This window comes from Puma concolor, chromosome A3 (assembly GCF_028749965.1).
Source record: "Puma concolor isolate L17-30 chromosome A3, mPumCon1.1.hap2, whole genome shotgun sequence".
Lineage (NCBI taxonomy): Eukaryota > Metazoa > Chordata > Mammalia > Carnivora > Felidae > Puma > Puma concolor.
Window position 1 is genome coordinate 38407206 of NC_141669.1, and position 21245 is coordinate 38428450.

Sequence of the window (21245 nt, forward strand, 5' to 3'; positions counted from 1 at the left end):
AGGAGGAGGGATGCGGGCATCAGGTGGCGGTGGCTTTTTAAGGTCAAAAGTCACGCCTGACTCAGGACCTCTAGGGAGAGATTCTGTCACTGGCTGGATCTTTGGGTGGAGTAAACTCTGCGCCATGTCCCCCTCCCTGACACCACCTTGAAGTTTTGTCTCAGGAGGTGGCTCAGATTTTCTGACTAGGGCTTTGTGTCAGGCCAGGCTTCCAGGCCAGCTCCCTATCCAGAATGGGGACCTCAGTAACTAGTGTCCTGGAAAGGTCTTAGGAATGTCTCCTGACCGACCCTTCTGTCTCCTATTGCTGTCCCCGCAGGTGTGGAGACAATCCCATTATGACATGCATTCGAGGAGTCCCTTTCTGTGGAGAACCCTATACAGCAGGTGATGTTGAGATGGGGCTCTGTACCCACGCCTGTGCCCACACCTGTCTCTTCTGGATGCCCCAGCATTCTCTGCCCCTCTTTGTGCATGGCCCTTCCCACCCGGTGCTGTCCATCTTCCACTGGATGGTGGGCTTCCACGGGGTGGGGAGTGGTGCTTATTCTCTGCTCTAGCTCCAGACCCAGCACCGAGCCAAGCACAGAGTAGGCATCAGAAGGAGTACGTGGGCCTTGACTGTACTGTGGGACAGGTTATCCTCTTAGACCAGCTTCAGCCCTGGCCCTCGTCACCACCACCTGTAGCTTTCCTGGAAAGAAGGGCTGGGCTGAGGGTCACGAGATCGCTGCCAGTTTTGGTGTGTAAACCCTCAGCCTTCCTTCCCGAAGGGCCTAGCGTCTAGTAAAGTGGCCTAATTAGAATGTTTCCTCATTATTCTTTTCTATTTGAACCATAGTGAATAAACCTCAGACCGGGGAGGTCTCTGACTTGAATCAGCAGGTGTGGATCCTGCAGGATCAGACCATTGTGACAGTTCCACGGACTGACAGTGTGACTCCAGGTGAGTGGTCATCCTGTGGCTGCTGCCTTGGAGGCAAGGGAGGCGTCATGTTAGCACACATGGGATGCTGGCACTGGCCTTGTGTTCAAAGGCAGCTTTACAAAAGGGTCCACGTGGAGGGGGGAGACTCCCCCACCTGCCTGGGAAGGGGTGTCCTGGGGAGCCGGAGAGCTGCTTTCAGTGACCTGATGGCCTGTTACATGGAAGAGAAGTATCTTATTCTGCCTGACTTCTGGGTATCCTAAAAGGACTCAATGGGTGGGTAACCATGGGAAGGCAGGTTTCAACATCACATGAGGCCAAACTTGCTAATGGACGGAAGTCTTCAAGGAGCAGAGGGGCTGCTTGGGGTTGGAGTTTCCCACCTCCAGGTGGTCCAGCAGGGGCTGCCATCTGTTTAGCTCTTCATGTTTGCTCCATTTCCTAGGGCAGTGACTGGTGCATGGTGTGAGTGAATAAATGAACGAACAAATGTCGTGGTTGGCGTTTTGGTGGGCCTGGGGTAGCAGGGATTGCACTCAAGGTTTCTTCCTGCCCCACCTGGGTGATGCTGGCCTCGTCCTGATTTCAAGAGGAAACTGACACTATCTTCCCTTTTGTCCTTCTTAGTCACTGTCACTGTTGTCCCATGCAAGTATCCAGAGTATCTTGAGCAAGGCAGAGGGATTCCCATTTATATGGGAATAGAGAATCCAGAAATGTGTCTGTCTTGTGAGGACATAGGAGGGCAGCCCACATTGCAACTGAAGGTGAGTAAGAAAAATAATGTTATTAAAAAAATATACCAGTTTCTTTCTTCCTTCCTCCCTTCCTTCCTTCTTTTCTCCCTTCCTTCCTCCCTTTCTCCCTCTCTCCCTCCCTTCCTTCCTTCCTTCCTTCCCTCCTTTTTCTTTCTTTCTTTCTTTCTTTCTTTCTTTCTTTCTTTCTTTCTTTCTTTCTTTCTTTCTTTCTTTCTTTCTTTCTTTCTTCCTTTCAGAGAGAGCAGGGAAGGGCAGAGAGAGAGAGGGAGAGAGAATCCCAAGCATGCTCCGTGCTGCAGTGAGGAGCCTGACATGGGGCTCTCCACCTCACGAGCCATGAGGTCATGACCTAAGCCAAAATCAAGAGTCAGACCAGATGCTCAACCAACTGAGCCACCCAGGTGCCCCAAAAGGCCAGTTTCTTTTATGAGATATTTATTTGGTAGATAATCTAGTTTTAGAAGTAAAAAAAGAAATATTCTCCGTTCTTAAACATATTTATTCCTAGATATTTTTGAGTTATCTGCATGCAGTTGCGTTATCCTGCACATCACTAGTTGAGGATCTTTGTCTTTCTTGTATTTTAAGATATTGTCTACCATTGTTTCAAGTATATTCTCTCCTTCATTCTGGCTTCTCTTTCCTTCCTTTTGGAATGCCTATTCCTTAGTCATTGGAACATCTAGATCTCTCTTCAGTATCATCTTATTTTCCATACTTTCTATCCTTTCACTGTTTTGTTTTTTTCTTGTTGCACCCTGGGAGAATATCTTGGTTTAATCTTCCAGGTCATGATTACATTTTAAGTTTGTCCTGTCTGCTTCCTCATTTTCCTATTCAGTTTTCTGAGATTTCAGTCTTTCCTCTTGTTCCTTAAACTTCAGTTTAGTTCGACTCAATTTCATTTCATCCAGTCCAATTAGCTCAGTAAATGTGTAGGTTTTTAGTGGCACAGCACCGTTGTGGCCATTTGAGATATATTGGTGCCCAGAATGGCACAGAGCCCTGCCCTCAGAGGGCGTGGATTCTAGCGGGAGGAGAGAAGTGGTAGACAGTAAGTGTAATGGGTAAGTCTGTGGTGTCTTTAAGGGTGTTATGTCCCGTGGGAAAGCACAGTTAGAACAGGCTAAAGAGACTGGCAGTGCCAGCCCAGGTGGAGTTGGGCTGCCGTAGAAAATAGTGCAGTCGGCATCATCAGATCTTAGCAGACAGTAGAAGGCAAGAAGAGAGTTAGCCAACAGGTGTGAGTGGGAGCAAGTTCAAGAACTAGCGGAGAGAACAGTGTGACAGGAGTGAACTAAGTGGGGAGGAGTTCAGAGAGATAAAAAGGCAGGACACAAAGGGTCTTGCTGGCATTTGTGAGGACTTTGCCTTTCCATCTGAGTAAGATGGGGCATTATTAGAATGTTTTGAGTAGAAGAGTCCCATGCATGAACATAGGTTTGAAAAGAATTATTTTGGCTGCCAGTTGAAAGCAGACTGTGGGGGGGGGGGGGCGGGGGCCAGGGTAAAAGTCATGTGGGGGGACTTCGAGGTGATCTAGGGGAGATTTGATGGACGCAAGTGGGTAGCAGTGGAGGCAGGCAGAAGCCAGTCAGACTCTGAAAATATTTTATTTAAATTGAGGCAAGAGGACTTGCTGACAGAGTGAATGCTGGGTGTGATGAAAGAGGACTGAGAATTACATTTTCACCTATGTCCTGTCTGCTAAGCCACCCTTCTATTGCGATTTTGTCTACTGTGGTTTTCGATGGATTGAGAATTGACCGTTTCATTCTGCCACATGTGGGTGCTTAGGGACCCTGGTGCCAGCAGTGTTGCTGCAGTGCTGGAGGTGAACGCCCAGACCGAGGGGTTTAAGAGTGGGACAGGAGGAGAGAAACTAGAGACAGCCTATATAGACAACTGTTACAGAGAGTTTTCTGCAAAGGGGGAGTTGGGAAAGGTGGTGGGCAAGCGAGATCATTATTTAAGATAGTAGAATGGCAGCGAATGTGCTAATGGAAATGACGGAGAGAACGCAAACACGAATGGCCGGAAGAGGAACAGCAGTAAGCTGGGGAGGGCAAGCTGGACTTGCCGCCCAGCCTTCCCAGGCAGGAGGTTGAAAAGGAGGATGGAGGAGGTGGTGTCAGAGTTTGAAATGAGCAAGTATCTTTTTATTTATTAAACAGCCAACACATCTCTATTGAATTTCTGTGTGTTGGGATATACAGTGATGAACAAGTCTAGCAATAATTATATGATTGATGGATATTCTAAGTTCAGATGGTAATGAGATAGGGAGGAAGTCCAAATGTGGACAGATTATGGACCATCCCTGTGTAGTGTCTCTCTGGAGATCTTGTGTGGGCATAATTTTGCTAAAAATACTTCAATGCACAGTATATAAATACACAAAATGTACTTCTACATATGATATAGAAAGCATTTTCTGATTGCTCTATTTACTGGGTTTGTTTGTTTGTTTAAATACAAATCCTTTGGTTTGTTAGACCCTCTTGTGTCTTTTTTGTGGCACTGACATTCCTCGAGTGTTGGCAGCTGGTCAGAGGCTAATACTGGAACTTTGGTTAGAAGACTGGTTTTGCAAGGTGGCGGCCCTCAACTGTTGCAGCTTTGGTAGGGGAGGTCCTTGGTTTATTGCTGCAGATCTGCAGCTCCTTCTTTTCCCCCCATCAGCCTCTTGTGTGAGATGAGTTCCAATGCATTGTTGGAGTGTGCCCACTTATTCATTAACCTTTCTTTGTGCCATTCCTACTCCATCTCTGGATTTGAGGAAAGGGACCGAGAAGGTGAGATTCCGTGCTCACTCTGCTGCTCCTTTGAAATGTGTTTTAATAGAGGGATAAGGCTTTCTCTAACTTTGGAACATTTATTGATTGTGCACAAGTAACTCCGAACCGCTAACAGCCTCTGCTTCTCCTGCTGGGCGTTCTCTGTCACGTTTCAGGAGGAGGAGATACTGGATCTGTACAACGAAGTCGCGCCCGTGGAGCCCTTCCTCTTCTACCACTCAAAAGATGGCAGGACCTCCACCTTCGAGTCCGTGGCGTTCCCTGGCTGGTTCATCGCCTCCTCTGAGATCCGCCATCCCCTCTTCCTCACTTCAGACCTGGGGGGAAAGAACAATGTTAACTTCAATTTAAGTATCAATGCTTGACCTCAGCCTGGAGGGGGCAGCTTGGTCAGAGGTCTTTGTTAAATTTCCTAGTTCCCAGCATGCTTTCATTTATATTCTCTCCGTGTCATTTCACGTCAGTGCTGAGAGGTGGGCAGGACCTTGTTATCATCACACTTTGTGAATGACTTCAGGGCAGCCGAGGCATAGAATGTGAGCTCAGACATGGGGGGAGGGGTCATGTAAAGTTCTCCTCTCAAGCTGAAGTTGTCCATCCCACAGCCATCTGTACGAGGGTGTCTGGACCCCAAGACATTAGTGCCTTCTCTGTGGGTGGATACAGAGAAGCGTCAGAGCTCATGATCTGGTGACTAGTGTGGAACTGATTCGTTTTGTTTTCTTTCCTATTTAGATTACATTTTCCATATGCTTTGTATGTTGCCAGTATATTTCACGTTGTATAATGTATCCTTTTAAGGGTTAAGGAACGTTTAAGGTAAATAATTCTTAACAATAGTTAAACTATTTTTTTCCTAATTCTAAAAATTTTTTTTTTTTCAACATTTATTTATTTTTGGGACAGAGAGAGACAGAGCATGAACGGGGGAGGGGCAGAGAGAGAGGGAGACACAGAATCGGAAACAGGCTCCAGGCTCTGAGCCATCAGCCCAGAGCCCGACGCGGGGCTCGAACTCCCCGACCGCGAGATCGTGACCTGGCTGAAGTCGGACGCTTAACCGACTGCGCCACCCAGGCGCCCCTTTTTTTTCCTAATTCTAATATGTAAACATAAAGCCAAATATAAACTTCATGTGTTTACACAACAGAAAAGCTAAAACTAAGCTGTAAAATGAAGTAGAAAACGTAGTAAACTGAAATTAGCGAGAGTAATTGAATGAGGATAGCTCACTGGGGTTTCACTGGGGAAAGAAGGACCCCTATCAGTGGTGACAGTCCAGGGTGGAGATAATGCATGTAAAAGAACACTACTATATGACTATTTTCTGTACAGTCTCACAGCCTTGATTTCTTTGCCTCTTCTAGACTTTTCCTTTTAGGCATCCACAAGATCTCTTTAAAAATAGCAGTAAAGGTGATGACAGAGCCTAAGGCAGGGCAAACTACAAGCTAGCACACTGCCCCCACTCCCCCAGGTGGCATATGTGGGACATTCCTTAGGCACTGCTGGCTGCCCAGGGACAAAGGAGAGGAAATAAACAAGTAGCTAACTGATAGAGATCACAGTCATGCAGGACCAGAGTCTCCCTCAGTTCGCAAATATCTTAGTAAATTTCAAGAAAAAGTCAATCTTATCAAATAGCCTAATCTCCAGAAACCTGTAGAATCAGTTTGCTGGAGCCCCAACGTCACCCTTCCATAGTGATATAGGGAACAAAGGCAAGAAGGAAATGGCAGGTAAAATTAAGTGCCCGTAAAACCTGCGGCCCATTGACAAATGCTTGAGGCAAATACAGTGTAACACGTTTCTCCAGGAACCCCCTACCGTCCTAGTGTTAATGCCTTACTAGAGGAAAACCAACCTTAGCTTGATAATAGCAAGGCCTCAGGTATCTTAGGAGTCCTCTTTAGCATATCAAAGTCCCTCTGGAGGCCTTCCTTTTGTCTTTACCTCCCCCAGTGCCATAGTGTATAACCAGTCACTGTTCACAACCACAGTGCAGCTCTTCCTGCCCACAGGTCCTGTCCGCCTGCTTTAATATCACCTTTTTGCACCAAAGACGTCTTCAAGAATTCTTTCTTGGCCATCAGCTACGAACCCCACGATCCCCACCATCACGCCAAAACTTCATCAAAGGTGCCTTTTCTTGGAACAGAGAGCCTAGCTTTCCCACCGGTCATGCTTCAGATGATGTATCCTGATGAAATTAAATCACTGTGGGTACAATTGTAGAAAGATGTAGCTACATCTGGTTTGTATATAACAGATTTCTTATTTTGACTCTGATACTACAGACACAGGAAGTTCTGTTTGCTTAATACAATTTCCAAAATAGCGCCAGTCACTTACTTTTTTTTTTTTCTTCCTACTTTTGGACAATCAGACCACATACTCTACTAAGCAGGCCAGTAAGCAATCAGTAAGCCCCGATTTAATGCAACATCTCTTGATTCTTTGAAGTTTTCTTCCTCAATTAAATATAGTTTTAGCATTGCAGTTTTATTAAAAAACAGCATTAAAATGGGCACTGAGGTAATTAGTTCTGGAATATTAAATAGGAGAATTGGTTATTGAATATTTACTACTATACTCACTGCTCATAAATGGTGATAGCTTCTTATATCTGACCATTTACATTGTTACACTGTCAGTTGTTACATCTGCCAGTTGGGGTCCAATAACACATTTGCTTGTGACGTGATTATCGTCTGAGTGTTACAGCACCTCCATCCTCCTACAGGCTGTGTGGTGATTCCATTGTCCCATCTCTTTACCACGAAAACTGCATGCAGGTGCTGTGACACTTTGGATTGTCACTTAGCACAGATTTGAGCTCAAACAAAAGCTCAAATATGAGTCCTGGTGTCATGTAACTGGTTATCCTGATGGTCCAGAAGAGGTTCTGATAACATATTTAGAGTGTAATCAAAATGAAAACATAGTAGTCTCTAGCTTGTGGAGCCTGGAGAGCAGACCTCCAGAGACCGACCCCCCCCCCCCCCCCCCCCCGCTTATCCATCACGTTTGTGAAAGACCACAGCATATGAAATCATAGAAAGAACCCTATGAGTAGCAACGTCCTCGTTTTCAGGTGAACACCTGTTTTTCACACATCTGAATATCCAATGCTCTTGCATTTGGATTCCGTGAGCTCCAGGCCAACACTCACTGAAGGATTTGGTTCTTTTGCATCTTTGGTATGAAGGGCTTGATGCCCTGTGTTGGGGGAGGTCATTGAGAGGATGTGACCACCAGCTGACCCATGAGCTGGACCCTGGCAGCTGGAGGCTCCTCACCCCCTCTCCTGTCCTTGCAGTGTGTGCTCTGGGTGCCTTCCTGGCTCCCAGAAGCTGCCCCAAGGACATAGCCTTGAGGCAGTGTAGTGATGTGATGTTGAGACATCTGGACGGTGCCTGTGGCTGAACCCAGTTAAAGCTTCTATATAAATTTTTAATATTCTAGTGGGTGGGTATGGAAATGTACTCATCTTACAGCTGCCCCAAAACAAGCATCATATATAAATTCCCTTGCTTATTAAACTTGCCACCTACAGATCTGGGGTGAATTACTTCTTTCTTTGGTCTCAATCCTGACCTACCCATATGAGGACTGGTTTCAGATTACACTGGGAAGCTCCTGAGAAGGTGTAATCTAAGAGATTACACTGAGAGAGGGGATTTTGGATTCCAGGAAGGAATTTAGAACCTTGCCACCAAAATCACAATTGCAGTGAAAACAGTTGAGTGGGATGTTTTTCTGCTGAGCTGCTTTGGGGCTTGTATCTTCCGGCACCAGGATGGCTGAAGGGCAAAGACCACTTCCTGAAGCTGGACTTGAAGATACTGTCCCTGAACTCACAAACGATTGGGCACAGGGACTAAAGACGCTGTCCCCGGGACACTGAGAACAGTGGCTATAATTAATGATCCTCATGTCAATAAAACATTACTTTTTATTTCTCAGCCTTTAAAGAGTTGTTTAAAAGGAGATTCTTACCAAAGCAATACATGTCTATGATTGAAAACAATATCCTGCCCCGATCATATTTCCATGAGGCAACTGCTAAGTCTTTTTCAGCTCTTTTTCCTCCATGTGTCTAGGTATATGTTTTACTCCTATTTCTTGAATTACCAACTTTAGACATTATCTTTTCTTTTTTTAAAAAAAGTTTTATTTAATTATGAGAGAGAGAGAGTGAGCACAAGTGGGAGAAGAGCAGAGAGAAAGAGGGAGACACAGAATCTGAAGCAGGCTCCAGGCTCTGAGCTCTCAGCACAGAGCCTGATGCAGGGTTTGAACCCACGAACTGAGAGATCATGACCTGAGCCAAAAACGGATGCTCAACTGACTGAGCCACCCAGGTGCCTGAGACATTATCTTTTTTACCAGGCAGATGGCATTTGCATCCCTACTATACAAAAATCATGTGCTCTTTATCTATTTGCTAAAGTTAATAGAAGTAGTAAGTCAAACAAAATATATTTATAGAGAGTTAGATAAACTTTGGGTGGTCCTGTTAGACAATGCTCTGGTATGACATTGGAAAGGCACACAATAATCCTTTTGCCTTTTTCAGAATTTGGATAACTTCTCTGAATGATATCATTTTCCTTCAGCCTTTTCTTTTTAGGGGTAAGGAATGCGGGGGGAGGTACATGGAGTGGAAGCGACTTGCAGTGACCATTAGTAGTAGGTTTGGAAATGTGATACTCTTGATTTCAATTTCCATCTCCTGGTGTTGGGGTGTTATGAAGCACTGTTTGAGAAATTAGCAACAATTACCCAAAGCAAGACAGCAGAATAAAGTATGATCCCCCTTGTTCCCATCATTGGGGCTGTCTAGCAGGGTGTCAGCAGATGACCCACCCAGGGTGGAACATTCCTGGCCACCGAAACATTGTTATGTAATGGTGTAAGTGCTGAAATATATTGTGTATCTATATTTCTCAAACTTGAAGTAATATCAGAATCATCCGGGGTCTGAACTACAAGCTCAGGTGTTTGGGCTCACTCCGGACCCAGTAAATTAAAACCTATTCCCTGCGTAATTCCTACTTAGTAGGTTTAGAGCAGGGCTGAAGAATCAATATTTTACTAATGACCTTAGGGAATAGAATGCACTCCCACTGTTCACATGCCCACAGGGCAGCTGAAGACAAAGCCTGGCTAAGGTCAACTAGCAGAGTGATTTTATTTGCTTGGGTAGCCAGTGACTCTTCTGTGGTTGATGCCTTCTGGCGGACATTAACAAAAAAATACAAACATCTTCGCATTTTGTGCGCATTCCCATATGTCCATCCACATGTCTTTACTCTATATCTCTTTATCTTTTAGTCTTCTGATCAGTGAGCAGGCATTGACCACTGCCCAAGAATCTATGTGTATTGTCCTTTTGGGACATTGTTTTTTTGTTTCATTTTTTGGGGACATTTTGTATTTTGTTTTGTTGTCTACTTGTGTGTTCTTGCAGTTCACTGAATTTCTTTAAGAGGGTTATTCAGAGTTCTTTGTCAGACCATTTTTCTCCATTTCTTTAGGGTCAGTCATTGGAACTATATTAACTTTCCTTGGCGATATCATGTTTCCTTGATTATTTGTGATCCTTGTGGCCTTTATTGGTGTCTGTGCATTTAAGGAAGTAGGCACTTCTTTCAGTCTTGGCAGGCTGGCTTTGGAAGGGAAAGCCCTATACCAGGCAGCTTGTCCAAAGATTCTGCGTGGGCTTGTTCTGAAGTCCTCAGACAGGCAGGTCTGGTGCCTGGATCAGCAGGTGGGCAGACCTGGTGCTTGGGTCCATAGGGGCCGGTCTGGTGTCTGGGTTCACTGGGACAGGCCCAGTGCCTGTCTGTGGTGGTGGGCCTGGGACCCGGGTCTATGTGGATGGGCCTGGTGTCTGGGTCCACAGGAGCTGGCCTGGAAGCTGAGACATGGAGGCCACCCCAGCAGTTGGGCAAGCCTGAGCCTGGGGCCATGGGAGTCAGCCTGTAGCCTGTAGCTGCAGGGGCCATGAAGGACCACTCGAACCCATGGGGGCTGGCTTGGAGGCTAGGGCCCAGGGAAATGTCTGGAGACTGGAGCTCTAGGGACCAACCTGGTGCTGGAGTGGGCTGGGAGCCTGCATCCATGGGAGCCCATGTGGAGCGTAGGTTTATTGGGGGGAGCCTGTCTAAAGCCTGAGGCAATGGGGCTGGCCTGGTGCTAGGGTGAACAGGTGGCCTGGATCCACAGGAGACTGCCTGGACCTTGGCCAACGGTAGCAGCGTGGCACAGGGGCAGGCCAGGACCCTCCTTCCATGGGAACTTATTTGGGGTCTAGGTCTGTGAAGGCTGGCCTGGGTGCTAGGGCAGGCTGGTAGCCTGGGTCCATGAGAGTGAGCCTGATACTAGGGAGGGCCAGGAGTCTGGATTTGCAGGAAGTTGCCTGGAGCCTGGGTTTGTGGGGGGTCTTCCCAGTGCTGGAGTGGACAGGTAGCCTGGGTTTGTTGGAGCCCACCAGAAATCTGGGGCATGGTAACTTGGCCTGGTGCCAGAGTAGGCCAAGAGTCTCAGGCCACAGAAGTCAGTCTGGTGCTGGTGTGGGCTGGTGGTGGAGTCTGCTGTGAAGTCAGTTCCTTACTTCACTCTTCTCCTGTGAACTGGATGTCTCTCTCCATGCTGGGATACTCTGGCTTGGGGGATGGGTGATAGGAGTAATATGAAATTATATTTCCTACCCTTTTTTCAATGTATCTTTTCTTATTTCTGTGCTCCACCCAGATGCTGTCATCCCTCACCTGAAATTCTTAACTCTTGTGAAGGTATTTTTGTGTATGGATAATTGTTCAAATTGATGTTTATGGGAGGCAAAGAGTGCTAGAAATTCCTATACCATCAGCTTGCTTTACTCTCTAATTCTCTCCTCTGCTGTGTGTTGTCTGTTGCCAAATACAAATTTTGGTTTATTTTAATTTTATTTGTTGTATTATATTGTTCTAGAGATGCTGTTTAATGCTTCCAAATCTGCCACTTTTCATAGTTTGCTACTCTAGGAAAACATCCATGTTTGTCATTTGCTTCTTAAATATGGTTAGGATAGTTGTTTTAAGCTCTGTGTATAATAATTATAAAACCAGATGTCTCTGTATGTTTCTACTATCTTGCTTTGTCTATTTTTTTGGTTCTTGTTCTTGTGATCTTGTTTACTTATATGCCTGGTGATCTTCAACTCTTTGTGGCTTGTTGCCTTTGTAAAATTATTTAAGTGGCTCTGCCCTCCTCTAGATGGGTTTTCTCTTTTTGTTTCTGGTGGAAAGCATTTGGCCTACATTAAACCAAATGCAGTTTGAGAGTTCCTGGCTCAATCAAACTGTGAGCACTCAAAGTGAAAATCCTCAGGAAGGCATGTTCATGGCCACAGCCTTCCAGGAATTACTTCTTTTCTTTATCTTTCCTTCACCCACTTTGTTCAGTGCCAAGACCATCTACTTCACGGGTTCCAGAGATTGGGTGAATCTAGATCTGGTTTGCTTGCCTAGTCCTAGGCAGCCCCTGAGTCCTGATCTCTCTCTCTCTCTCTCTCTCTCTCTCGCTGGTGTGACTAGAGTATGGCATGGGTGCATGCTATAGCAGCACAGAACATATCGTGGCTTTAAGGCTCCTTTATTTCAGATCCTGATTCTATATGTCTGGGATAAAGCCTGAGATTCTGCATTTCTGACAAGCTGCCAGATGATGCCAATGCTGCTCGTCCACAGATCATACTTTGAACATCAAGGATGTATAGAACAAGGACTCTTTCATTTAGTAACTTGGCAATATGTGAATAATAGTCAAATTGAGTGATGGGAATTGTGCTATATAAGTTGGGAGAGATTTATGGAACCGAGGGGACTATGTTAGACCATGACCTGACTAGTGAAGGATAGATATGGATGGACAAGGGAATGAAATCCTAATTCAGATCCAGTTCGGGCTACTTGAAGAGAGAAGAAAGGCTATATCTCTAGATTTTATTCATATGGAGCTCTTTTTTTTACAGGGAAAGAGGTTTCCTTCACATATTTTGACCCAGGGGCCCTTCTCAGGATCACCCACCACCTCGGTGGTAAAGGATGCACCTCCATTCTAGGGAGACATAAGTTGAGGTCTTGTGTTATCTGGTGTCACCAAAGCCCCCATCACCTCAGCTAATGGCACTGTGGACTAAGTGCCTAGGCTACACGGAGCTCCATGTATTTATAGGATTAAATAATGAATCTGAAAGGCTCCACATCTTATTAGCTGTGGTCCTGAATGAATTTGCATTAGTATATGCAGCATCCATATCAATGTGTCCTGAATGTTTGCTTCTTTGTACCTTATGGCAGGACATTGAGATCCTCTCCTCAAGATTTCCAAGTGGGTCCAGTCCTATATAAGGAGCATGGGGGTGATGTCATAGGCTCTGGACTTTCTTCTTTGAGCATGGAAATCAACTCATGCTAATGGATACCTGGGGAAACTCCTCTTCATAGCCACAGATTGATTTTGAATCCTAGTTTTGACTCAGACATACCTACTTCACATTTGAGTATGAGTGCTTCATGATTCCACACTCTTGAGGGAATGGCCATGGAGCTACTCAGGACAAGATCATAACGACCTTTATATCCCACTGTGCAGTGAGAATCCCTTGGAAGACTATATAGTGTGAACTTGAGAGTGTCTTTATGTGTTAGGTAGGCTGATAAGGTAGCACAAATGTCAAGAGCTAGGATGATCTACTGGTAGTCAAAGCAAAAAAGCTGGTAGAGACAAATAGGCTGATCTGGGGTCTAGCGACAGACATAGGAGACTCAATAGGCCAGTTGCTACAGGAAGGTGTCATGTACTGGGGACTTTGCATACTCTTCTTTAACCAACACAATAATCCAGCAAGGTACAATGCATTCATATAACAGTCATCTTGGGATCAGAGATGTGAAAGGATTGTGCCAAGGACACAAGTCCAAAAGTTGCAAAGCCTAATTGTGAACATACATCTTTTGAATACGAGTCTCTGGCTCTTGAATACTAAACTACTGTCTTAGTCTGTTTTCTCCCTGAGAAACCCTAGCATTGTTTCAGAAGCTAGGGAGGCTAAGATATTAACCCACCAGTCCCTTCCCCCATTGGTTGAGTTTGCTATTGAAATAAATACCCTTGAGGTGTGAAGCAGACAGGTGCTAGAAACTGCCACAGTGATGGTGAACTCAGTTGGGCTGAAGGGATTGGGGCAGGGTATCTACAGCATTGTCTAAGCTTTCCTTCAGGGAAAACCTAATGTGTGTTCCTAACGTGTGTTTGCTAGATTAGAGCACTGGAGCATCTGGGAGGCATACTCCCTGCTCCACTAATCTAGGTCAGTGACCTGTAGTCCATGATGGGCAGGGTGCCCAGGAGCTGGCCTTGCCCAGGGGAGGCTCCCTTGAGTGGAGAAGCAGCATGCATACAGGCTCTGAAAAGCTAGAGAAGCATACACTGGGGTGTTTTTACCTGGTCTGAGATTGGTAGAGAATATGGTGATTGTGAACCAGGAGTAGTTGCAAGCTACACAGGTCTTAGGGGAGCCATTCCTTCCTTAGTCTACTTCCTACCTTGAACCTACTGGGGGCTTCCACTCCTAGGAATAACATTCCAGTGTGTCATTTTGTGGCAAAAGAATCCAGTCATCAGCCCTGGGGCAGTCCCATAATGTTTCTTCCCTCAAACTCAGTGTTGATGACTATATTTCCTGGTTGTTGCTCTTAAGAGCTTACTTAGCATGCCCTACTTTTTCAGGGTGAATGGGCAAGTCACAGTCATACTTAGTTGACATTTACATAAAGACTCACTGAATCTCTGCACCAGGAACCAGAAAAGATTCAGCGTCAGGCAGTCCCAACCCAAGTGAGGTAGAACCTCCTTCCTTCCCTGTGTGTATAAAAAGCTTGGAACCTGTTGGATTCAGTCAGAGCACCTAAGTCTGGACGAAGCCATAGTCCATAATAACAGATTACAGGTGTAGTCTGAAGCCATGAAACCTGCTGATCTTTGATCTTCTCTTGCTTCTGGGGAGTCCTAGACAGCTTTCCAGAGCCCTTGGATGCAGCTAGAACCTTTACTTTGGATCCAGGGGAAAAAGCATCTCTTGGACAAAGGTAATTTGAGCTCAGAAGCCATGTGTCTAAGCTTTCCTTTGGGGAAGACCTAATGTGCATCTACTAGCTCAGAGTACTGGAGCATCTGGTAGGTAGACTCCCCTCCCCACCAATCTAGGACAGTGATCTAGAGTCCATGATGGACTTCTTTCACTGCTGTCCTTGGGGAGCCTTGGGGGACCTTGGTGGAAGGCACAGGATACTGGAGGAGCTAGGGCTACTTCCAAGAGTACAGGTGATGATTTGCTTACTTCCTGTCCATGGATAACTGTTGAATCGGGCACTGAGGATCCTGAGGCAGGGAGGGATATGAACAACTGGCTCTCACTGTGGGGGAGCTTGTGACCTTCTTAGGGAACTGTCCTGGTGCCCTAACCAGAAGCCCAGGAACAGATGACTCCTGACAATCAAAATACCTAATGGAACTTGTGGATGTCCGTGTGCAAGATCCTTAGGGATGCCTCTTTGGATGAAGAATGGGGGAAGATGGGGGTCAGAGAGGCCGATTTTCTGACAGTTATTTAGTAGCCAGGATAAGTGACTTGAAGACAGGATAAGTGGTGACTCACTAGATATGTGGGAGGCTAGAATGGAGATAGATGCACACTCTCCTCTCCCTTCCTTTAAATCCAGAGACTTGGTGCACTGAACAGTGCCTGAGGTGGTGCTCTGGAACCTCCTAACAATCACAGATGTGATGGATGGAGGGCATCCCAAGGCCACTGTAGTCTGAAGAACCAGGACTACCAGTCATGATAGAGATGGGAGTTTCCATTTGGGGTTTTCTGGCCTTGGAAAACCCCCTCCTTAGTCTCAGATGTGCATCTGGGACAGGAGCTTGGAGGCAGCTTTCTTAGAAGAATTTTTACACAAAATTCTGGGGTTGGGAAGGGGAGAGAACAGGATGACATGTTTTCTTCTTCCCTTTTCCACAAGACCTGCTGCTGACAACCTCCTCTCCATCGTCTGATTTACCTTGTCTTCTTCACAGGAAGCTCTGAAGCCAACATGGCCACCCCCCAAGGTGAGTGGTGAATCACAAACCAGCTTGGAAATATCTCCATCCTGCCTCACCAAAGATAATACAGTACAAGGGCCCCTATCATTTACTTAGCTACAGATGCATTTGCTCTTGCTAATATACTCAGATCATAAAACGTGCATTTGAAAATCTCAGAGCATTTAGATCTTTTCTTATTATGTATATTTGGAATTTATTTACTTTGTTAAACAGCATAAAGAAAAAAAACAAGAAACTGATGACAAATTTAAATATTTTTGGCTTTGTTACTACCCAGAGAGTATACATTAGAAACAGACAAGTCACTGATATCCCTAGAAAAAAGACAAACCTTGAAAATCTCTTGGGGAGTATAAATGCAGGTAGATTCTTACAGATTCTTTGATCCACAAACCAGCTCCTGGCTTATTTCCCCTCCCTTTCTCCTTATAGCCACTCTTTCTCTGAGCAGTGAGCCTACCCCTAAGGATTCAGAAGTCATTATGACCAGGATGCAGCTAGAGTCCTGAAGTTTATAATAACCTTATATGTGTTTTGTGCTTTTCTGTCTTCTGGCAGCGGTAGACTATTCCAGAATCTTTGGTGTTCATGATTCTCTACAGATGGTGTGGGTCCTGAATGGAAATTCTTTAATAACAACTCCTTTTAACAACAATGTCAGTCCTGGTGAGTGACAATCAAAGCCACTTTTTCTTCTTAAAGGGGCACCAGTTCCACTGGAGATGGGGCTGAGCTTGCATGAGCTTACATGCCTTCGGCCTGTCCTGCTTCTGGGACCAATGTCCACAGGAAGGGCAAGCAAGGACAAGATGGTTCCCTTCCACAGAGGAAACTCTGCACCTAGAAATGAGGGGATGAGGGGTTGGCAGCCCTTCTTACCAAGAGAAAATGTCTTCAGATAAGGAGGGATTGTCCACTCAAACAGTATTTGACCTTCTTATTGGAGTTTTTCTCCTTTAAATTTCAACCATTGCTACCTATGTCCTCAGAATCAAACTTGATCATCTTTCCACTATACACTTTCCTAATTCGGTGTCCTCTCTTCTAATATTGGGGATATTCCTTCCTCCCATCAAAAGTCAATCTATCTCAGCTTCTTTCCCTCTTCTAGGACTTCAATGTTTGATTTAATTCTTCTCTTCCCTGTATATTCCACCTTTGTCTATCTACTGGATCCTTTCCATCACTGGTATACGTGCTCTAATATAATATTGCTAAGTTTAATAGAAATTCCACCTTCTCTTGATCCCCACATTCCATTCCTACTTCCACTCTTTTTTTCCCATATGCTAGTCTCAATACAGTTCTATGTACCAGTCATAGCCAAACTTCATGGAAGAGCTGGCTACATAACTTGTCTCTACTTCACCTTCTGCTCATGTTTGCATCAAACAACATGACTTCTGAACTGTTCTCTCAAGTTCCTCTTCCCAAGGTCACCAGATACACTCTCTGTCCTCACATTATTTGGTTCCTCAGCTGCAGTCAGCATAATTGGTAATTCTTTCTTTCTTGAACACCCTCCATCTTCTCCTTCTGTAGGAACATTCCCTTGTGATTCACTGGCTTCTCTTTGGCATTCTCCTTTCTGACTCGACTTTTTCTGTACAATCTACAAATACTGGAGGTCCTCAGATCTCAGTCTGCAATCATTGTGCAACCCCACTGAAGGGATTGGGAGCTGGTCTCTTGGATTTATGGATCCAATGCCTCTATCACTCTGGCATTTATGCTTCCAACCAGAAGACCCTCTGAAAAATTTACCCATGTCCTCTTGATATCCTCTCAGACATCTCTAACTTCATCTATCCCAAGCAGAACTATGGACCTGACCTCTCAAAACTGCTGATCAGCCCAGCCTTCCCTATCTCCATTAGTGGCACTACCATTACCTGTTTCCTCCAGCGAGAAATGCAAGAGACATCTGTGATTCAATCTCTGTCCAGTCCAACAGCAAAGACTGATGAGTCTGTGTGCAAAATATGACTTATTTCTAAGATAATATCATGTCTCACCTGGACCACTGCCACTGTCTCCTCACTGCCCTCCTTCCCACCTCATTTGTGTAGCCTCTCATCCACTCTCTACAAAGCATTAAGAGTGGCCATTTGGACTATGTTAATTGAACAGTGTCTTTCCTATGTGTTTGTGTTTTAGGGGTGGGAAGTGGGGGCTAGTGGGGACACCTCAGGGACACCAGTCTTCTTTCAGAGCTACACAGGGGCCTTTACCCATCCTTTCTCCATAACACTCTCCCTCCAGACCCCCTCCATCATCCTATTCCCATGTCTTCATATACTAGTTTCCTCTTAACTTTCAGATCTTGGTTTGCATTTTACCTCTACAGAGAGGTCTTTCTTGACTCTTCTATGTAAATTTGGTCTCCTACTGTCTCAGGCTTTGGTTCTTCCCTCAAAGCAGATCTTGCAATTTATTGTGGTTCTGTCATTTCTCTGCTTACATCTTTTGGTCTCATCTTCCATAGGGGGAACGACAATGTCTCTCTTATCCTCATCTAAATCTCTGTGTGCTCACATGCATCCTTGTCCCGAGTCGGCATTCAATAAAGAGTGTTGACTGGAGAATTCTCAGCCTGCTGCCCAGAAGGATAGAAGCAGAACACCCAGGCTCCTGGGCTAAATTAGTTGGGAATTAAATTTAGCTGATAGTGACAGGAAACCCACATAACTGGGACTTAACTAAGAAGTTTACTTTAAAAAAAAAAAAAAGTTTATTTCTTTCTCATGAAAAAGAAGCCCGAGCAGGCAGGCTGAGGTTGGTATGGTGGCACCGTGATGCTCCCATGGTCCAAGTATTCTAGCTTTCTGCTTTACCAAGCTTAAGTTCTCCTCAACCATCATCCACATATTTGAGGCAGGCAGTAAGAAGACACAATGTGTAAGAAAGGAGCTTCTCCCAGATGAGTCAACTCCTTTTAAAGAACATTCTTAGAAGCCCCACACAACACTTCCATGTTTATCTAGTGGACTACAAGTTCAGCATATGATAAAATTTAGCTGCAAATGTGGTGGGGAATTTTATTTTTATTTTGGGGATGCAGTGTGCCCTGGTAACATCTGGGGTTCTGATATTAAGTAAGTGAAAGAAATGGGCTTCAGATAATGATGTAGGGTCTCAGCTACGTGATGAATAGGAAGAGGCTTCTGGGGGAGTCCTGGCTGCTCAGTGTCCCCCTCACTGGGAGGAGTAATGTCAGGTCAGAAGGACTGTCCTTTCTGCTCCTGGAGCCTGACACCTGTTTCCATTTTTCCTTGTGTTTCCAGTCAGTCTTGATTTAATGACATGTATGGACAAAGAATTCCATGATGCAGGAAAAGGCAATCCAGTTTACTTGGGAATCAAGAACAACCATCTTTGTCTTTTCTGTGCAGAAATTCAGGGCCAGCCAACTTTACAGCTTAAGGTGAGTGGTTGTACAGCTAATGAGAGAAGCCCTGTGAGATGTACTTTTTATTTCATTTAACGTATCACTGAACAAAAATAACATTTTTTCAATCCTGGATTGTTCAATTCTTGGCTGTCCCCCAAGTCAATAAATGCTGCTTTTGGCGTGTGTGTAACACTCATTTTAATGTGAAAACATTCTCCAAAAACCAGAGAATACACCCACGAGAATGCTTCAGAAAGGCCAAAGAATGGTGGTTTCTCCATTCTCAGTTTTCTTTAACTACCTCCCAGAAATCCCCCACAATGCTGGGCTGCTCGCACTTAAACAAAGGCCACTGTATGACAGAGGAGACAAGGGGGGAGATTGTTAGTCTGGGTTTTGTGGATTATATGCCTATGGTTCCTGTCCTGAAGGTAGCATTTATAGTTATGAAGCAAATCTTTTTGGTTATGATGAAAGCTTTAAGATCTAAACCCACTCGGAGGCTGGGAATCTTGTGAGACGCCCACACCTGTGGGTGAGTGCCCACCAAGAGCACCCACAAAAGAGACTTAAACCTCTCTCTGTTCTCAGGGAAGACAGTGCTGTCTCAGAGAATCAGAAGCACCTTGTATCATGGGATCCTGGGGTAGAGCCAAGCTATTAGGAGCCAGTGGGTTGCCTCTTCTGACACCTTGTGTCCTTTCATCTGGTTGTGTCCCTGGCCCCTGGCCCTCCCTTTGGGGAAAGCGGTCACTCTCAAGGGCTATGTTAGTTTAGACCCTTTCTCTCAGTAATCCTCTCTAATAAACCTTTTTCCTAATCCTAGGAGAAAAATATCATGGATGTACACAACAAGAAGAAAGCACAGAAGCCTTTTCTCTTTTTCCATAATAAGGAGGGCTCCACCTCCACTTTTCAGTCCGTCTCCTACCCTGACTGGTTCATAGCGACTTCCAAAATAGCAGGACAGCCTGTCATTCTCACCAAGGAGAGGGGCAAAGATTACATCACTAACTTCTATCTAGAGCCTCAGGACTAAATTCAGCCTGGGCTGTGGGTAACTGATTCCAGGAAAGAGGATCAAGCAATCAGAGAATCTTCCATTCGGAGACATAGTAGGTCATCTTCATAGACTAACATGCACTGATGCCCATCCGTAGCCCCACCTCATTCTCGTCACCCAAAACTACCTTTTCCTCTAGACAGCCATTTGTGCACCATGTTTCCTCATATGAACATCACCCCAGTATGAAACCTGAATCACTTTTTATTCTTTCCTGATCTTGTCCCACTATCCACTTAGTTGCCAAGTCCAGTTAAGTCAACATCCCAAATGCTTCTTACGCACACCCCTCTCTATACCTATTCCTTCTGACAACCTATGGCCTAGAGATGTGAGTTCCAAACATTTTTGTTCATACAACCCTATCAATAAAAGAGTATTATTTGTTAATTCTCTGCATGTATTATGATATGTATTCCCAAAGATGAATCTAAAGTTTCTAGTTAAGTAATCTTTATTCCCCATGTGGGACTCGAACTCATGACCCTGAGATCAAGAGTCACGTACTCTTCAAACTGAGCCAGCCAGGCCCCCCACCAAAGAGGAATCTAAGGATAAATGTTAAATACAAATGAATGGGAAGCTGTGAGCTGTACATTTATGATGTAGCCACTTTTCTGTGTGTACATATGTATGCTTCCATTAAAAGTTCGCTTTTAAAAAGAAAACAGATAAAGGTGAAATAAAAAATTTAAATGTCTTGATCATCATAACAGATTCATAATGTCATTAGTTAATAATTTGACATGTAATACATACTTTGATTAAGATTAATTATTTACCGTAGTGAATTTAAATCAACCAGTATTTCAAAGAATCACTTAACAAGGGTGCCTGGGTGGCTCAGTTAAGTGTCTGACTCTTGGTTTTGGTCATGATCTTACGGTTCACGAGTTCGAGCCCCGTGTCGGGCTATGCTCTAGCAGTGCAGAGCCTGCTTGGGATTCTGTCTCCCTCTCCCTCTGCGTCTCCCCTGCTTGCTCTCTGTCTTTCTCTCAAAGACAAACAAACAAACAAACAAACAAAAACCAAAAAACAAACTGCCCATGGTTCTGAGCTAATCCTTGAATCCCCTCTTACATCCTGGTGGCATGCCTCTTACTCCAGTCAATGCTGTGCAACCAGCTCGGAGAAGGTATAAATAACC

The 21245-nt window shown here is 44.9% G+C and overlaps 2 protein-coding genes across 8 annotated transcripts in view; both read left to right on the plus strand.

The window, feature by feature from the left end:
* The window catches only part of IL36G (interleukin 36 gamma), a 165976-nt gene extending 160733 nt beyond the window's left edge, over positions 1-5243 (plus strand). For 5 of the 6 annotated variants that reach the window (XM_086700599.1, XM_086700601.1, XM_086700596.1 and 2 more), the window contains 4 exons: positions 320-387; positions 842-946; positions 1556-1695; positions 4640-5243. In XM_086700599.1, coding sequence (XP_086556725.1) covers positions 339-387; positions 842-946; positions 1556-1695; positions 4640-4849 — 504 coding nt within the window. In that variant the 5' untranslated portion in view covers positions 320-338 and the 3' untranslated portion in view covers positions 4850-5243. The remainder of the gene's footprint in view (positions 1-319; positions 388-841; positions 947-1555; positions 1696-4639) is intronic. The other variant, XM_086700597.1, reaches the window with a different exon arrangement.
* A 165-nt stretch (positions 5244-5408) lies between these two features.
* IL36B (interleukin 36 beta) lies at positions 5409-20488 on the plus strand. 2 transcript variants are annotated; one of them, XM_025927219.2, is made up of 5 exons: positions 5409-14623; positions 15615-15647; positions 16203-16310; positions 18929-19068; positions 19862-20488. In XM_025927219.2, the coding sequence occupies exons 1-5, from the start codon at positions 14569-14571 to the stop codon at positions 20072-20074; spliced, it is 549 nt and encodes a 182-aa protein (XP_025783004.2). In that variant the 5' UTR covers positions 5409-14568; the 3' UTR covers positions 20075-20488. The 2 variants fall into 2 exon arrangements, with proteins under 2 accessions (XP_025783004.2, XP_086556728.1); XM_086700602.1 differs by having other exon boundaries at positions 5549-14623; positions 15560-15647.
* Positions 20489-21245: the final 757 nt, after the last annotated feature.

What these genes read in the sequence shown, in the direction of transcription:
- IL36B (XM_025927219.2), top strand. Translation starts at nt 14,569, where the DNA reads ATGCAGCTAGAACCTTTACTTTGGATCCAGGGGAAAAAGCATCTCTTG. An exon ending in AAAGCATCTCTTGGACAAAG is followed by an intron (nt 14,624 to 15,614) that starts GTAATTTGAGCT and finishes TCTTCTTCACAG; the next exon opens with GAAGCTCTGAAGCCAACATG. An exon ending in TAACAACAATGTCAGTCCTG is followed by an intron (nt 16,311 to 18,928) that starts GTGAGTGACAAT and finishes TTGTGTTTCCAG; the next exon opens with TCAGTCTTGATTTAATGACA.